The sequence below is a fragment of the Mya arenaria genome, chromosome 6 (genome assembly GCF_026914265.1).
Source record: "Mya arenaria isolate MELC-2E11 chromosome 6, ASM2691426v1".
Classification (NCBI taxonomy): domain Eukaryota; kingdom Metazoa; phylum Mollusca; class Bivalvia; order Myida; family Myidae; genus Mya; species Mya arenaria.
Window position 1 is genome coordinate 23,959,917 of NC_069127.1, and position 19,056 is coordinate 23,978,972.

Sequence of the window (19,056 nt, forward strand, 5' to 3'; positions counted from 1 at the left end):
CACTTTGTATAGGACGCCAGAATAGATAGAATGCAGGCAAAAAAATACGAGGAAAATTGGGGGGGGGGGCGTAAATCCTCTTATACCATAGCGGGACTTCCATTAAGAATTTGAAACTGGAAGTATGAACTTCCTGTCAATCAATTTTGGAAGTTTTTCACTGAAATGAGGAAGTTTAAGTCTCCCGAATTCAATATCTTTTTTTAACTATTTTTTAACAAGTATGTTAATCAAATAATTTGAAACTTGAACTCGCTAAATTTACAGACTTATATTTTAATAATTCATTTTACTTAAAGACAAATTGATACTGTGACCATAAAAGTAATATTGACAAAAGGTTTTGATATTTTGAACTTCCAAGCTTTAAATTTTGAAAGTTTTCTTGAAGATTATGGAAGTTTTTGTACTTCCAAGGAATCAATTTTGGAAGTTCTAATCCATTTCTAGGGAGTAATGTATTTCCAAACTTCCTTTAACGAAAAAATGTCAATATTGGCAGACACCATTGTTTTCAGTGACTTTTTTTATTGTGAAAACTGCAATGGTTGTTGTAAATCATGCAATAGTAAATAGTATGTCTTTGAACACTCATGGCCGTTTCAATAAAGGATTTTAGTCGTAATTTCAATCTATTAATTTGTGATGTTAGGTTGCTATAATTTGTTTGATTTTAAATAAATGCTTTGTTTTTTAGACTGTTTTTGAGCTTTTAACTTGTTTCTTCCATAAATTAAACCCAAAGAAAATTTGTTAACAAAAAGAAAATTTGTTAACAAAATACCTTGATGATGCCCAGCATACCATCTGTGAATATCTTGTTCTGTTTGAGAGCAGCAAAGAAGTCTTCATCTAGAATCAGTTCATCGGCCAACTGACGATAGGCACTGCGTAGTGCAGACTTCTGGCGCTTGTTCATGGTGTTGGCTGGCTTTGTGGCTATAAGCTGATGAGGATGGTCTATAAATGTAAAATATAACAGGGTTAGATGAAAGAATTTATTGAGAGTTGTGAAGTAGTTTCTATGATTAGTTCATCTGCTAACTGTCTCATTAATTTGTAGTGCAGGTTTCTGTTTTCTTGTCCATGGTGTTGGCTGGCTGTTGGCTGTCTTTGTGGCTCTAGATGCGAAAGCTGAAGAGAATGTCTTTATTAATAAGAGGGCAATGTAAGACATCACTATTAATCCCAACACTGTTTATCCAAACAAATCATAATTTCTTATCTATTCTTTGGTCCCAATTTTATTTTTTCCTTGTAAAATTAAAATTTTCATAATAAAAACGAAATTGTAATTCAAATTTATCACTATTTCAACGTCCGCGTTACTGCCCTGTGCGCACTGATTTGAAAGTGAGAGCGGGCTAAAATTTCAAATGAGCGAAGAATATCAAATTGTTATTTAAATGTTTAAAACAGTGGAATATCATTTATATTTCACTGATATATCTAAATTAATAAACTAAAACTATAAAAAAAAAAAGATCCATAATAAATAGTTTTGGGTTTAAAAAATAACTTCTTACCATAAAATGTGCTCAATTTATTGAGTCAGTTTAGCTTATATATTTTAAAAAAGCCTACCCTGTTAAATCCAAAGACACTCTGACCAATTGTAAGATTTGAAACAGGTACTTTTTTAATCCAGAAAGTTGTCAACCAATTGCAAAATTTGAGCACAAGTACTTAATGAATCATGAAATATATGGACTAATTCAAGATTTGAAACATAAGAGATAAAAACCAATGGCACCTTATTTGATTTGCTTATGTCATTAAGCCTGCCATAGATACATCTCCGGCTCATTCTTTGTTTAGATAGACAATCGCATTGCTTTTTAATCTGCAATAAAGCCATCTACATGAAGGGTACTCCGGCATTTTGCTAAAATGTGTTTGTTTAGGATTTTGTCTCTTATCTGTTGTCATCCTGTCATTGTTTCATTGATTCCCCTTCACTTTCTTAAACTTCCCGTTAGCGCTACTATATTTAGACCCCCCAATTTTTTTTCATGGAAATGCATATTATATATTACAATTATGTTCTCGTTCATACTGAAATTGCAGAAAAAAATTACAATTAAAGTTAAACAGAAAACTTGTTTTAGTGGGGAGCGAAGCAATGCCTGTACGGTCAAATAAAAGATTGATTTAAAACTGTCAACGAAACACCTTGCCCACGTGGGCTATTTCATAAACTGAGGGATAATTTAACCTTTAAGCCTTTCGTTGAAATGCGTTACTAACACTATTTAAGATAGTGGATTTCAAAGCATTTATTGAAGGGTTCCATCTGTCAGTATCTTAGTTTTAACAATCCTTATGATTTGCCACACTTTATTTCGTCATAAATAAAGTGCATTCTTGCAAAACATGAGCTTGTGCCTTTAAGATGAAATTTACTGCAAAACATTAAAGATCCGGCAAACTGGATATTCTTGGATATCCCCGTATTTCATAATATGTGAAAGACATCTTTAAAAATGTATGTTCATTAGGCCACAATCATAGATAATCACATTAACATTAGTAACAATTGCATTCTAATGACAGCATATTATCATGGAAAAATGCATATATCTTAGCTGTTTTGGGTCCTATTTGGATAAAAAATTATGTCGTAAACTGAACATATCAAATGGGATTTTTACACAAGACTGGGCGAATCATTCACTTTTTAAGTTGAGGGATGCCAAAATCCTTAAAAAAGCCTAGCAATTTAAAAAAAACAAAAACACTGATATTTAAAATATAAATTAATAAACCAAATTAAAACCAAACATGATCCAAGTAAATCAGTTAAGAAGAAGGTACCTTGCTGGTTGATATTATCATGATCTCCTTTTTCATGTTACAAGAACATAGACTATATTTAACTTACCTTGTCAATAAGATCTTAACAAAATTCCCTGAACTGATTTAGTTTATAATTACCAAGAAGTCATAACTTCAAGACAGTTTCCTTCATCTATTGCCAGCTCGAGTGTATTTGCTTAATCCCCCCAACCCCTGTTTCACAGCCCACTGCTGAATCAACCACTGTCAGTGGACCTTCTTACATTTTAGCAGACAGATCATCTTTTATTGACATGGCGCCAAATTGGATGAAGACGGCTTCAGTTAATAGCTACTTTGTTTAACAATAGAATATATTGGATTGAAGCCCGGGTACCTTTGTTTGTCCAGGGTTATCATATGACTAGTAAATTCTGCTTGTGTGAAGTTGGAGACACAGTTTATTATTTATTTTTTCAACCACTTATTGATGCATTGTCTTAATCTCGGAGATAATCAGAGATAAGATTGCATGATTGCTTGATTGTGTGATAAGTTATCACAGACAAGATTACGCTTGGTATAAGAAACATGATCCAAGCTCTTATGGCAATGAATAATAATTTAAAGCTAATTAAGATAGTTAAAATGTGGATTATTAAAGTAGATTGGTGGATACATGAAATTAAATTGTATTCACCCCCACCCCCCACCCCCTAAAAAAACTGTCCACAATCATGGTGTTAAGGATAACTAATAATGAAAACCTGTTGATATGATTTTGACTGCACAGGTTAGATGACGTATTTTATTTAGGTATAATGCACATGAGAGGTTGCGAAACACTATTTGTATTTACAATTGTACTTCTTAGTATAAGTTATGGTTGAATTTGGAATTTGAAGTTCTGAAATTTGTTTCCATGCGTATACTCATTGACTCTCGTGTAAATGTTTTCCTCGTGATTTTGTAGTTGTCATTTCTATTCACCATGAACGAGCCTACTCATACCTATATGACATAGATCACATCTTTATATGCGTCGTGGATAATGACAACATGATTTAATAAATGGCACATTTTTGTTTTCCGTGCCCCGTGTACACGTTTACAAAAGAATGGAGCCTGCCAGATAGGTCATGAGTTCATGCCCCACCAGATATACTTTCTTATTGACAGCAGTACTGGTTTCTTCCCAGGAAACAAGCTTGACATGGTTCATATAAGCTGTTTTGAAATTTGTCACCACAAATTAATTGACAAAAATCAATTTGAATTAGAATTATACATCGAGTAAAAATTGTTTCTCTTCCAGTTGCCTGACTGGACTTGGGCCAAGCTGGCAGAGATTTCCCAACAGTATTAACACACACACACTGTCCTCTTTATTAATGATCTTATTTCCCTGTCTAGTTTCAGCTTCCTGACTTGACATGTGCTTAGTGTGATAACTGCCTGAGCTGGCACACCCATTTCCACTGCACACACGCTGCCTGCTTGTTTTAAAGTCTCATTTCCTCTGTCAAGCTTCCCAGCTTCCAGACTGGACGTGGGCACAGTGTGACAACTGATTTAGGTGAGACTTTCTGCTGGGATCTGCTTCAACACCTGCCCTCTTGTTAAATAATCTCTTTTGTTCTTTTTAGCTCTCAACTTCCAGACTGGACGTGGGCACAGTGTGATAATTGTCTGAGCTGGAGGAGACTTCCTGCTGGGATCTCTGCAGATTCACTGCCTGACAAGTGGTTCTGCAAAGATAACCCTGACGCCACCTTTAAGTAAGTTTTAACATTCAACGTTTTGAGTTGAATATTTTCTTAGAAAATGTTAGAAATAATAGCAAAAAAACACCTTTATAAGCATGTTCACTTTGAAACAAAGCAAGTTTCATTAACCATTGAAATATTTAAGGAGTTGTGTCCCTTGACCGTGATTGTTTGTGGCACTCATGTTTTATAGAAGATTTTACATTATGTCATCTTAAAAACTTAGAATACAATCTCATTTGCTGCAATATTGCAAACGCAAAATTTGACCTATATCAGATGAGTGGGGTAGGCTGACCTTTAAACACCTGTAATAGTTGAAATTCTTAATGATTAAGCCTGGTACTAAATGATTGCCTATCTGCAATATCATTGACTTTAAATGTAGGTTGTATTGTAAAAAGTTCTACTTCTGTTTTCTATTTGAAATTAAATATATCCGAAAACGCTGGACCCCTTAAATTTCACTCGGACTCCTAACATTTGTTAGTAACATTTGTTAGTAAGTAGTCCGGCAGGCTCAAATGCAAAAACAGTTAGTGTCTAACTCTGATAATTGAGCCATTTTTTATATCAACTCAACTCAAAACTTGTTTATTTTTATGTCCAATTTGCATACGTTGTATATTACAAATACGAAAACGAAAAAATGCATAAAACATGTCAATGGTATTCAAGCAAAGCAATGTACAATAAATACACAATAAACAATCATTTTAAAACAGACTAATGCAAGTTGTATTCAAATAAAATGGTTGAGGTTTGAACAATTATTTTGTACAATATTTAAGCAAGCCTGTGTTGGTTTCAGTCGTTGCGACATACAGGAAGAGCCGGAGGACGATGACGCGGCACTTATACCAACTTACACAAAGACATATAAGAAAACCATGTGAGTTCAATGACATAGTGAGGTAAACCAGGAGTGCATGAGGACACAATATGTAACTTACCTTTTGTAAGGTGTTCCAGGGTTTTAAAGCATCTGTGCACCAGATGATCAATTTGCAAGAAAAAAAGAAAATTGTTAAAAACTGACATAAACCTGGTATTAAAGTGTACAATGCATTGAAACTTACTAACTGAAGTACCACATAGTTTACAATTTATTTAAGTTAAGCAGTTATTTTGTATTTTTCCATTAAAAAATATTACTGATGATGTCTACCTAGTAGAATTCATTCCTTATGTATGATTGGCTAGTCGATGTTGTCATGTGATATTACCAAGGTAGGTATATAGCTTAAATATACCACGCGTTTGGGGTAAACCTTTATAGCACAATGGATACAACACTGAATTGCAATATTGGCGACACGGGTTCAAACCCGGTCTCTGACACATTTTTTTTTACATTTTGGTACTCTGTTTTTTACAATTATGATATCAAAGCGTAACACATTTTAATAATTAAATGTCGTGAGATTCGTTACAGAAAAAACTTTTTTTGGTGCCAATCTGGTGTACAGTCCCTTTAAAGTGTAATGTAACTTCATATTTTGGCAGTGTTTATTCATGTTATTGCGCTGTTATTGCAGCTGGGAGGCTAATCTAGAATCAAGTTTTCTACCTGACCTTGTGATCTGATTTTACATTTACCTGGCAATTTTTTTATAAATAAAAAGAAGGCAAATAACTATGTACTTCCTTTCAATGGTTAAGGAAGTTCATGATTTTTCTCTTCTTTCCAGTAGAGAGAAAGAAAAACAAGCCAAACAAGAAGAGGTATGGATTATATTAATTACCATTTTCAAGCTAAACGAATCATAATTGCTTCATTTGGACAAAAGTTGAGAGCTCATAAAAAGAGCTTTCGAGTCTTGGAGAAACCAGTGCAATTTCATTTTGAGGCATTGATGGGGATCAAACCCACAAGCTATTGGGTGAGGGGCAGACGTCTAAACCACTATTTTGGCAGCTGAAGTTCTGTGCTAGTGTTCTGACAGTTGTCGGTTGAAGCTAAGTTTTTGTAGGTCCTTTTTGTGTCGCTTGTGAATCATGGCAAACACAAATACCGTATGTACATTTGTATGATGTGTCATTCTTATTGGCATCACATGTTTCTGCTCAAGAACTTTTGAATGACTTGTTGTAGAGTCTTGACTCTTTGGGTCCAGCATGTCAAAGACGTTGTCATGTCCTGGTGACTTTATTAAGAAAACTGACAGTTGTTTCTAAAAACAAAATTGAAGAATGATTTTGCATATATTTAGTGTCCTATAAATTCAATGAATAGTACTGTAATAGTCACATTGTATGTTAGTGTGCAGAGTTTTTTGATAAAACCCTTAATCATTGATTTTAGTTGCAAAGATGTATTTGGAAATGGCCTTTTTGCATCAAATTTTCCATCCCCCGGACTGCCACTCCCTGTATAAATATGTAACGTATCTCTTGTGTTTTCTAGGCACGTAAGTTGAAGCAGAAGGAAGAAGCCCTTGCAAAGAAAGAGGCATTGTTAAAGAAGAAAGCTGATGAGATCTCAAGACAGCAGGAGGAACTGGTAATATAACTATTTACATGAATAAGAGGCATAAGCAAATGGAGGTCAAATAAGCATAAGCCGCAAGCCCTGCACTGGTTAAATGCAGAGATTGTTTGAATGTGCTAGTTTAGGACATTGCTTTGTTAAAAAGAATTGATGCAAAACACCAGTGAAGGACTTTTCCGTTTTAAAAAGAATTCATGCAAAAACATTGACTTTGACTTGAAGTATCTTCAGATGATTAAGCACTTAAATCAGATTACCTTCCTTGTTTAACTATAGAATATAATGTATTTGGGATGTATTTGTTTGTCTGGGGTTATCATGTAACTAGTAACATATTCCATAGCATAATAGTTAAAGATGCACTATTACTCCAAAATAAGATTAAACATATTTATTACAAATGTTTTAATATACCCCAAAGGATGAACATATGTAAAAAAAACCCCGAGAAATCTGCAGAAAACACTGTATTTCTACCTTATGAAACCATAGTAAATTGCAGTAAATCTTTTAGCATTCACCAATCATTTAATATTTTTGCTTTTTCAGCTATTAAATACACAGTTATTATATTGTTAATAGTAATTAATATTTTCCATAAATGCATTATTTTGTAAGTAGTTGAGGGTGTATCACTCAAAAGTTAGGTTTGTTTTACATGTGTATGTATTGATTTTGAATAAGAGTGTCACTTTAAGATATTTATATCAGGGTTGTTAAGCGTCATGTCAGTTCAATTTTCAGCTACACAAAACTGTTAATTTATGTACATTAAAATACAGTCCAACCCCGTTGACTCGAACTTGCTTGGGTTGATTTTGGTGTTGGCTGGAACTGGATGAAAAGGATTGATTTCGTTCTGTTTAATGTTAGCATTACCGCTTGGCTTGAATTTCTAGAGACTCCCAAGTATTTCCTCAGTCCCGGGGAGTTCAGGCCAAAAGGGGTTGGACTGTACGTCATATAGTGGATAATTGTTTGTCTCAGTGTAAGATTGTAATATATTTCACTGAGTGAGCACCAAATTTTCACTTTTGGTGTTCACGAGGTAAAATGTATTGCTATCTTACGTTGAATTTTTATTTTTTATTATTTAATGCCTTAAATTGGAATTAAAAGTCATTAAATTGCTCTTTTTGAATCGCACCAATTTAATGCGCACGTAGCGTTGACGTTTGATTTGGAACCAAGAGCGGGCCTAAATTTCAAAACAGTAAAAGGTATCAAATAAATACCAGGAAGCATGTAATAAATTTGTATGTTTAATTGCGTTAACTTATCTCGCCACCAGGAGGTGTCCTCCAGCCAGGACCCAAAGGAACATAAACCAACAGTTGCCGATCTGGAAAAGGCACGCAAGAAAATGCAGGTATACTTGAATCATCACACAAGTTGATGTGTGATTTTTAGCTTGACTATTCGAAGAATAAGGAGAGCTATACAACTCAGCCAAGCGTTGGCGTCACAGCTTGGTTAAGGTTTTGCACGTGAGGGCTGTTCCAGTTAAACATATAACCCCCGGCGGGAAGACAATTTTTTTAATAGTATATAGGTGGGTGTCTTTTTTCGCTAATTTGGACCCCCAAAAGGGTAAATTTGCTTCTGTAGGGGGGGTGGCACAATTTAAAAGTGCCTTCCCCCCAGTGGATATATGTTTAAATGGAGTAGCCCTATAAAGCACCTTTAGGAAATTATCTCAGCAAATGCATCATGTATTGCATTGAACCAAGATATGTATTCCCAACTATCCAACCTACTGAATTAACCAAGTTAGATAACTCTAGTTTGCATTTAATGCAAATAATTGCCCTTCATTATTCAACTTAAAAATTCTGGTTAAGGTTTTGCATGTAAGCACACATAGGTTAATATCTCAGCAACTACTAGCTGTATTGCATTCAGACTTTATACAATGGTACTCAACCATCCAACCTACTTAATTAACCAAGATAGATAGCAATAGTTTGCATTTATTGCAAAATAATTGCCCTTTATTATTCAACTTATTAATTCTGGTTAAGGTTTTGCGTGTAACCACATTTAAGCCAATATCTCGGCAAATACGTCACGTATTGCATTGAAACTTTAGATATGTATTCCCAACTATTTAACCTACTAAATAAATGAAGTTAGATAACACTTTTTGAATATAATGCGAATTATGGACCTTTATTATTTGACTTAATTTGACTTACAAAATTCTGGTTAAGGTTTTGCATGCAAGCACACATAGGCTAATATCTCAGCAACTACTTGATGTATTGCATTGAGACTTTATACAATGGTACCATCCAATGTACATAAATAACCCAAGTCAGATAACTCTATTTTGCCTTGAATTCAAATAATTGCCATTTTTAGCTTGACTATTCGAAGAATATGGAGAGCTATACTACTCACCCAAGCCTCGGCATCGGTGTTGGTGTTGGTGTTGGCGTTGGCGTCACACCTTGGTTAAGGTTTTGCCTGCAAGCACACATAGGTTATTATCTCAGCAACTACCTGAGATATTGCATTGAAACTTGATACAGTTGTACTCAACCATCCAATCTACTTAATTAACCATGTTGGATAACTCTAGTTTGCATTTAATGCAAAAAATTGCCCTTTATTATTCGACTTAGAAATTCTGGTTAAGGTATTGTGTGCAAGCACACATACTTTTGATATCCCAGCAACTACTTGAGGTATTGCATTAAGACTTTATACAATGGTACTCAACCATCCAACCTACTTAATTAACCAATTTAGAAACTCTTGGTTGCATTTAATGCAAATAATAGGCCTTTATATTCCACTTAGAAATTCTGGTTAAGGTTTTGCGTGCAAGCACACATGGGTTAATATCTCTGCAACTACTTGAGGTATTGCATTGAGGCTCAATTCAATGGTACTCAACCATCCAAACTACTTAATTAACCAAGTTAGATAACTCTAGTTTGCATTTAATGCAAATAATTGCCTTTTATTATTCAACTTGGAAGTTCTGGTTAAGGTTTTGGGTGTAAGCACACATAGGTGTATATGTCAGCAACTGCTTGAGGTATTGCACTGAAACTTTATACGATGGTACTCAACCATCCAACCTTCTTAATTAACCAAGTTAAATAACATTAGTTTTCATTCAATTCAAATAATAGCCCCTTTTTTAGTAGACATAGACATTTTGGTTAAGGTTTTGCAATTGTAACCACTTTTAAGTTAATACCTCAGCGAATACATCATGTATTGCATTGAACCTTACACACTGGCTCCCAACCATTTAACCTTCTTCTTTAATCAAGTAAGATAACTCTATCTTTCATATTATATAATTTGTGCCCGTTTATTATGCGATTTAGAAATTCTGGTTAGGATTATATCTCAGCAACTACTTGATGTATTGCATTGAGACTTTATAGTTACAACGGTACGCAACCACCCAACGTAATTGAATAACCATGATAGATAACTGTATTTTGCAAAAAATGGCTCTTTATTATTAGACTTAAAAATTCTGGTTGAAATTTTCCATGTAACCACATTTATGTTAATTTCTCAGCACATCATGTATTGCATTGAAATCTAATCTAACAGTGATCCATGCATGTTTCGCCAAAACTTTTCAATCCATACACTGAAAAGCGGCAGATTAGTCGATCACCGTCTCTGTGACAGCTCTTTTTTATTCGCAATAGAAATTCAGGGTAAGGTTTTGCATGTAACCACATTCATGTTAATATCTCAGCAAATACAACATGTATTGCATTGAAACTTTATACAAGGGCTCCCAGCCATTCAACCTTCTTAATTTACCAAGTTAGATAACTCTATCTTGCATATAATATAAATTTGCCCCTTTATTATTCTACTTAGAAATTCTGGTCAAGGTTTTGCATGTAAGCACATATAGGTTAATATCTCACCAACTACTTGATGTATTGCATTGAGACTTCATACACTCATCCATGCATGTTTCGCCAAAACTATTAAATTCTTACAATGAAAAGCGACTGAATAGTCGAGTGCGCTGTCTCTGTGACAGCTCTTGTTTGGTAAACAAATCCTACTAATAATTTAACAACAATAATCATGGCCATATGATAGATCAAATACTATGTACGCAGCTATATATGAACAGGCATGCCAGGAGAAAATTAGCCTTCAGGAGAAAACCATCCTACAGTTGGAGAAACAGAAACAGGCCATTGAGGAGAAGTCCACGGCCATGCTCCGGATGGCTCGGTCACTAGAGATCACAAACTCCCAGAGTAAAGTAAGTGTCTCTTGCTTAATTCCATGCTTCAGATGGTGCTGTCTTTAGAGATCACAAATTCACAGATTTAAGTCAGTTTTATTAGCTTAATGCCATGCTCTGAATGGCGTTGTTGCTAGAGATTACTCCTCTATTGATCACTGTCTCTCAGAGAATAGTCAGTGGTCTAGCTTAATTCCATGCTCTGGATGGCGCAGTTGCTAGAGATCACCAACTCTCAGAGAATAGTCAGTGGTCTAGCTTAATTTGGTGCTCTGGATGGCTTGGTCACTGGTGATTTCAAGCTCACACTTTAAATAAGTGATTCAAGTGTAATTCCATGCTCTAGATGGCGCGATCTCTAGAGATGAGCAACTATCAGAGTAAACATAGTTCTGATGGGGTCATTTCATTTATTTGAAGACATCAAGATAAATATAGAAACTGAAACTCCCCAAATAAAGTAGGTGCAATTAGAGCCAATTGATTAACAAAAAGCTGTCTAACCATTACAAACCATTACGTTATTTCATGCTCATGTTGGCACGCTCACATTAAATCCAAGACAACTGCAGTCAGTTGTTTAACCCTAGTTTAAAGTTATCAACTGGTCTAATGCCATGCCCAATATAGCTTCCCCTCTACAGATCTCCGACTCACTGAGTCAAGTAGCTAGTAGAATGCTTCAGGCATGGGTGAGGTTCTCCTGAAGATCTCAATTCTAGAACCCTGGCGTACAGGGATTTTCTTCAACCATTATCACCCCTTAAAGGGACCATCTAGAACCCTGGCATACAGGGATTTTCTTCAACCATTCTCACCCCTGTTGCAGTTGGCTGAACATTCATAGAAATCAGTGTAATCCATGCTCTGGGTTTCTGGCTTGAGATACCTAACCCATAGGGCAGTGTAAATGATGTTTGCAGCAAACCCCATTTATTAGCTACACGAGTAATTTGAGTGAAAATTAAACAGAAAAAAGTGGGCAGCCACTTCATAACCCCTGTTTTCTTTACCCTTTAGTGATTTTTTTTTCAACATACGATATGTAATGTGAATATCTATGTGTTTCAGACCCTGGTTGAGAAAGCGCATACTTTTATGAGTAATTAAGGTGGAATAATACAGAGAATAGTAATGCGGCCACTTCATAAGCCCCTTTTTCCTTTTCCTTTAGTGATGTTTTTTCAACATGCTTAATGTAATTTGAATGTCTATGTGTTTCAGACCCTGGTTGAGAAAGTGCAAAATCTGGCCGGCCAGAGCAGCTCAGCAGTTAGCAGCAGCAGGTTAACAAAAATGCTTTCTCATCAATAAATTTATATTATTATAAAAAAATAAGTTACCTGGGACCTCTTTGAGTAAAGGATTTTAGTCATAATTTTAAAAATCTTGATTTAGTTGAAACATGAAAATTGGCTTTTTTTTGGATTTAAATATGCGGTAAAATTTAATTTGCACAAATCTATAGCAAAATAATGATAACATTGTACATAATTTGATCCTACAATGTAAAAGTACCAGAGTAATGTAAGGTAAAACATATTCAGGTAAATGAATTGTTATTTCCTGTTGTGGGGGTGGCTCTGATCAATTAAGGTCTTGATTGTGTGCCTGTTCTCAAAGCTTTAACGTGTCTCTTTTTCCAGTGGAAATAAAATTTTCAATTTAAAAAACGAATCAAAAAAACATTGCCACCAAATCATTCTCAGAGGGAAGATTTGGTGCATTTTTAAACAAACAAACTTCATCAATTTTTGTTTTCTTTTAAATTTTTAAAACATTCTCAGCACATTTTAGTAATGACATTTGATGAAAGATCAGAATGAAAAATGTACCAGATGTGAATTGCCTTTTGAATATCCTTATTAGACTTGTAACTCCTTGCAGTACATCAAAACCTGTGAAAAGGAAAAGTGATGATGAGGATGGAAGCAATGAGAGGTGCACGAAAATAAAGACTGAGGATGGAGGCTTCATAACCGTTCCAAATGCAGGGGGTGATGCTGGACTTATAGACCTTACAATGGAAGAAGAGAATCTAGAGGAAACTGGAGCAACTACAAAAACTCCTGGGAAAACAAAGCTTTCCGCACCTCATCCTAAAAATGGTAATAAAAGTGTGAACAAGGAAATGGGTACAGCTGGTGATGCCGATACTGAAGACTCATCTAACAAATTAGTTGAAAGTGATAAGACATTAAAGAAAACTTCAGAAACTAAGACGGACAAGAATTTTGATAAAGAGAACAAGAAAGATTCTGCCAATGAGACTGAAGGGACTCCTGTGGAGGCGGATGGTGATGGATACATGGAGATGAATGATGATGATGTCAAACCTGATAAAGAAAAACTAGATAAAACAGTCTGCAAAGATGAGGAAAACGTTTCCAAAGCTAAGGAAGAGGTTGACATGAAGGAAAGGAATGTTGAGGTTATGGTGAAGAAGGGTGAAGTTAAGAAAGAGTTTAAGAGTGCACATGTACAGACTGTCCCAGTTATTTCAAAGTTGGCTAGTCCGGAAGAAGTGGATTTACTTAGCTTGAGTGCGGTGGAACAAAAACAGATGTTGCTTGTTAAAGCAAGAGAACTGTCGGAAACAAAGAAAAGCCTTACAAGTTTGCAGTCAAACATTTGGAAGCTTCTGAAAATTATTGTCAGTGACTTTGATTATGGTGATCCGGAAAATATTGAGCAAGTTATTGTGGACTTTATTCGAGTGAACGGTGAGGAAGGTGCTTCAGAGGAAAGTGATGAAAAACCAGACATTAATAAAGATGGAAACAGAAAAGAATCAACATCTGCTGCTGAATAATTCTTTGGCTGAATAACAATGTTGTATATGATCAGTATTCGTGCTCTATCTTGAATTTAAATGTATTCCATCCACATTTTTGAGGGCAAGGTAAAGCCTTAAAAAAACATTTCTTTTGGGTCGGGTTACATGAGACTACTGTCTTAATAGGCGCCAACCCTACCGTTTTCATAGTCTGTTGTTTATTTTTTTGAGTGAGTGTGTTTTAATGTTGAAGCTTACTGTTTTTGTTAAAAGGATGTAACCCTAACTAAAAGTCTTTTGTTTTTAGGCAAAACATACAATGTATTCTCATTGTGTCATACAAGGTCATACAGTCAACAAGACCATATAAAACATTGCTAAATGGAGTCTTTATTGCATGTACCACCTGTTGCCGCATTTAACAGTTTCGCCTCGATAATTCGGCTGCCTATTCAAAGCAGTGATCCTTTCGCCTCGATAATTCGGCTGCCTATTCAAAGCAGTGGGATCATGATTCAAACTGTCTGAGAGTGGACAATCTATGTAGCCATATTCTTGTTAAATCAAGCTTAAAACCGTATGCCAGAAAAGGTCTATAAGGGTAATGCACCTTTTTGAGGAGTTAAACGTCTGTGTGGTGATGGATGGAATAATGAAAAAAACTGTTAATTACACCATTGATATCTTGTTATTGATAATACTGTAAAAGTATTAAGTTTATGTATTAAATTTGTAAATATACATGTATGTAAAATTTCAAGAGCCACAGAGCTTATTAGCCAAATTGTTGCTGCAACTATAATATACATGTCTTATAGCAAGACTTACTTTAAAAAATATATGAATTATATCTATTGTTTGTAGCACTACATATCTAAAAGTTCCATAATAACCAATAATGACCTTTTTGCATGACAGTTTGATGTTTGGACAAAAAATATCAGTCCCCAATAAATATGACATTGTTTGTTCAGTTTATCATTGTTTAGCTGTCGGATAGAAATTTAAATATGGTATGCCATTTTAATTGTGTTCAATATCATTATCAAATATTTGTTATTGTTTATTTCTTTGGGTGTTAATTAGGTGCCTCCAGGTACATTTAAAAAAATCATATTACAATTTTAAAGGTGCCTGTTTCCAGTTATTTTATAAGGTTTCTTTCTTACTGCAATTATTTCAGCATGTCTGCGTCTGTTAAGAAATTAAAGTTTGCCATGTACATACAGAACTGATTTTTGAATGTAATCACATGTAAGATTTGTTGTCAAGATGAAACTGAGGTCTTAAACAGGATTGCTCTCTTGCCAACCATTTGACTGACCCGAGAATTCCTCGTATCTATTCCCTTCTGTATATTATTCAAGTCTGTGATGTGTATATTTTGAATTTTTACGTTCTTTCTTTTTTGCTTCTTTCTTTTTTATTGTTTTGTCTTACTTTGTACAGCATGCTAATATAATAGTCTGAGCTCCAGATTAGGTGCGCATTTGCATGAATATGCGTTGATAAAATTCAAAACACAATGGATATTGAATATTTGTATAACAAAACCGGACTGGGTTCAGTGAAAACGCCCCTCTAATCGAATGGCATAGTTAAACAACAATAGGTTCTGTACCTGCAGTGCTGTGAATTAATGGTGTTGGCATTTAACCAGGCACTGGAACTTCTAACTTTATATATATATATATATATATATAGGATGGTAAAAATATACTTACGTTTTTGGTTGTATTGGTCCAGCAAATAAGTACAGTATACAAGTACAGTATGAAAAATTACGAACTAAAGTCGTGATAGATCAAAAAGTATGTAACATATTTCTTGGGAAATTGAAATTGAATCTGTTCAAGACTCTGCTTTTTAATATCATTCTTTATAGTTTCACCTTACAATCAAATTCCTGGTTTCACTATGTTTGTGCTAAATTCTAAGTATAGGCAAAATTAAGAGCAGCACCAACCACAAATCATTGAATAATAGTTAGATTTTGTTAAGCTGTTAAAAGATTTTAAGATGTTTTAGTAGATATACCTTAACAAAAACAGTTTAATTTGTGTTATTATTGCTGTGTCTATGAAGTTAAAGCTGCACTCTCACAGATTGACAGTCTAGACTTTTTTTATTTGTTTATATCAGAATCAGCTGATTTTGGTATCGATGCCTACAATTCATTCATTTAAGATAACTCACAAAAGAACGGATCTCAATCGTTTGGAAAGTTGCCATAATACTCATTTTTCTTAAATTGTTACCAACGCTTTTAGCCATAAAACATCAATTTTTTAAGCGTAAATATGAAAAATTTGCGATCTGATCTTTTGTCAGCAGTCATAAATCACTGTTTTCCAGACATTTGTGAAAAAAGTGAAAAAATTGGCTCATTCTAAAAAAGAAAAAAAGGTGTATCTGTGAGAGTGCAACTTTTAGAAAATGGAATACTTAAGTTTATTATATGTTTAGCAATTATCTTTCTTTGAAATGATCATCATGAAGTTAATATTGTTGTACAGTTAAGAAAAATATTAATGGTTATGACAATTAGCTTCTAAATGTATTCTATTTATATCTGCCTGTCACATTATGGTACTGCCATCGTTGTTTAAAACTAAAGTATATGTAGAAAAAACAATTACGGGTATAGCTTGTGATCATTGTAAATTTGTCATTTGATCCTTTTAAAGAGACTTTGGTCCTGTGTGACAGTCATTAGCATTACTGTTTGAGGTTTGTTTTATTTAATTGTTTTTTAGGGTGAGACTTGGTTTAGTGTCCGGCTTTTACCCAAATGTCTTGGGTCTTAGCCCGACCAAAGGAACAAATACCTCCAAAAAGGGACTAGACACCAGAAGATACCATTGCAATAAAAAAAGGGAAAATTTAAAAAATGTAAAAAACTTGCATAAAATTGATATTGTTGTGTAACACATTGAATCTTACATACTGATGTATGCATCACTTATGACACATGTATCTTATGCAGTTGTTGTGTATTTGTCCAATTTGAATATTTACTGGGTTTATCTACCACATGCTATATACATATATACACACTATAAGCTGAGAAACCATTCTGAATTTCTCACAATGATCATGAATCACCTCTCATATCAATCATGATCTACATTAAACACTGTTCATTTGTTTTTCATTCAAGATTAACTATTTTTGGAAAATTTCACCTCTGCATAAAACCATATTGCACTTAACTGCCTGTTATATAATGTTCATGTGTGTAACATGTACACCACATTTCGTTCTAGTAACCCTGACCGTATTCCTGTATTCCATGTCAGATGTTTGCACTATGTGCAATCATGGATTATGAATGCTGCTGTGTTATTACAGGCTGATCTTAGTTAATTTTATGTTTGTCATTCGCACAGTACCAAGTGTTTACCTTCGTTTGAGATAAAGTTGAAGGTCTTATAGTTTGTGTTTAGTTCATTGCGTTTATTGTTTACATCAAAGACTACTGTATGATACAAGTAATCATAATTCATTGTTTGATGACATATGTTAAATATTGTTTAACTCATACACTTTAGTACAGGTAATTCTTGTTTGTGTTTCTTCAGTGGCTGGTTTTTCAGGAAAAAGAAACAAGAAAATATTGCACTCCAAACTGAAATCCTACCGGTAATATCGAATGAGACACATCTGGGGTTCTAAAGATGGGTGTTAATCGTGAATTTAAGATCGAGACATTTTATATTCAGACTAATATACAGTTGTAAAGATTTATCTTGAAATTAATCTGAATAGCATTGGAAACGATTTCAAAGGGATCTATGCTCCTTTACCCTGCTTTGGGTATCTGACTGAATTGTTATTGATAGTGTCTACAGTGCTTCTAACACCTAATAATTGTCGCTTTGGGCATGAAACCCTTATATCCATAATTCAAACAGACCCCAGGCTATTTTGCAGGATTGACAATTATTAGGTGTTAGAATCACTGTAGACACTTTCAATAACAATCCAGTCAGATACCCAAAAGTTATTGTTAATTCTGTTAAATGATTATAACAAAGGTTCAAACCCCACCAATGGTACCTTATTTTGGCCTCTCAAAATGGACGCCAGTACTGGTTTTGCCCAGGAAAAGGTTCAATACCCATCAGGGTACCTTCAAATGGCCTCTCAAAATGGACACCAGTTCTTGTTTCTGCCCAGGAAAAGGTTCAATACCCATCAGGGTACCTTCAAATGGCCTCTTAAAATGGACACCAGTTCTGGTTTCTGTCCAGGAAAAGGTTCAATACCCATCAGGGTACCTTCAAATGGCCTCTCAAAATAGACGCCAGTACTGGTTTCGCCCAGGAAACGGACTCTATCGGCTGTCTGCTTTCATCTCAATCAAGCTAAAAGAAATTAGTGTTAACTAAAACTAAAGAACACAAATGGGACCAGAATGCATAACATGGTAATTAAGTATTGTTGGCCTTATCATGTACTGAGCACTAGGTCATCTTGCTGAAATCGTGTAAATATTATTCACTGTACTGCTATTGTTTTCATTTGATTATCCATATTGTACTCGGAGGTAACACAGCCTTGTTTGTAACCCATTTATAAGAAAGCGATCAAAGATCATCGGCTAGACATTTCGACTTTGGATCATTAGACATCCCCCCCCGTTTGTTTTTGTATTTATATGTATAATATTTTGTCTGATTTTATAGCATGACATTTGAATCACACATGTATATAGTTCTCGTTTGTGTATCCAATTATGACTGTATTCATAGTTACAACTCATAATAATTGTTAGTTTATTAAAATGTGAACACCTGATTGGTTTCATTTTTGTGTATTTTTAGTCATGATTTATGATTCAGACCATGTTCTTGGCTCATTGGAGATATTTCACACCATTTATTGAAACCCTTTAGACGAAGAGACAGACCATGTTCTTTCTCATTGAAGATATTTCACACCATTTATTTAATTCCCTTTGACGAACTGGCAGACCATGGTTGTTTCTCATTGAAGATATTTCACACCA

General features: G+C 34.5%; 2 protein-coding genes across 4 annotated transcripts in view; one reads left to right on the plus strand and one right to left on the minus strand.

Moving 5' to 3' along the window:
• LOC128238750 (MORC family CW-type zinc finger protein 3-like) overlaps positions 1 to 18,843 on the plus strand; it is a 52,104-nt gene extending 33,261 nt beyond the window's left edge. Inside the window, exons 11-18 of the mRNA XM_052954980.1 lie at positions 4,422 to 4,553; positions 5,353 to 5,433; positions 6,233 to 6,266; positions 6,949 to 7,044; positions 8,324 to 8,401; positions 11,153 to 11,287; positions 12,494 to 12,555; positions 13,157 to 18,843. Of these exons, the coding sequence (XP_052810940.1) occupies positions 4,422 to 4,553; positions 5,353 to 5,433; positions 6,233 to 6,266; positions 6,949 to 7,044; positions 8,324 to 8,401; positions 11,153 to 11,287; positions 12,494 to 12,555; positions 13,157 to 14,081 (1,543 nt within the window). The 3' untranslated portion in view covers positions 14,082 to 18,843. The remainder of the gene's footprint in view (positions 1 to 4,421; positions 4,554 to 5,352; positions 5,434 to 6,232; positions 6,267 to 6,948; positions 7,045 to 8,323; positions 8,402 to 11,152; positions 11,288 to 12,493; positions 12,556 to 13,156) is intronic.
• Positions 1 to 19,056, minus strand: part of LOC128238752 (uncharacterized) — a 32,726-nt gene that overhangs the window by 3,204 nt on the left and 10,466 nt on the right. Inside the window, exons 1-2 of one of the 3 annotated variants that reach the window (XM_052954989.1) lie at positions 2,935 to 3,065; positions 785 to 960 (exon numbers count right to left, since the gene is read on the minus strand). In XM_052954989.1, coding sequence (XP_052810949.1) covers positions 785 to 919 — 135 coding nt within the window. In that variant the 5' untranslated portion in view covers positions 920 to 960; positions 2,935 to 3,065. Of the gene's footprint in view, positions 1 to 784; positions 961 to 2,881; positions 3,066 to 19,056 lie in introns of those variants that run through there. The other 2 variants (XM_052954990.1, XM_052954988.1) reach the window with 2 other exon arrangements.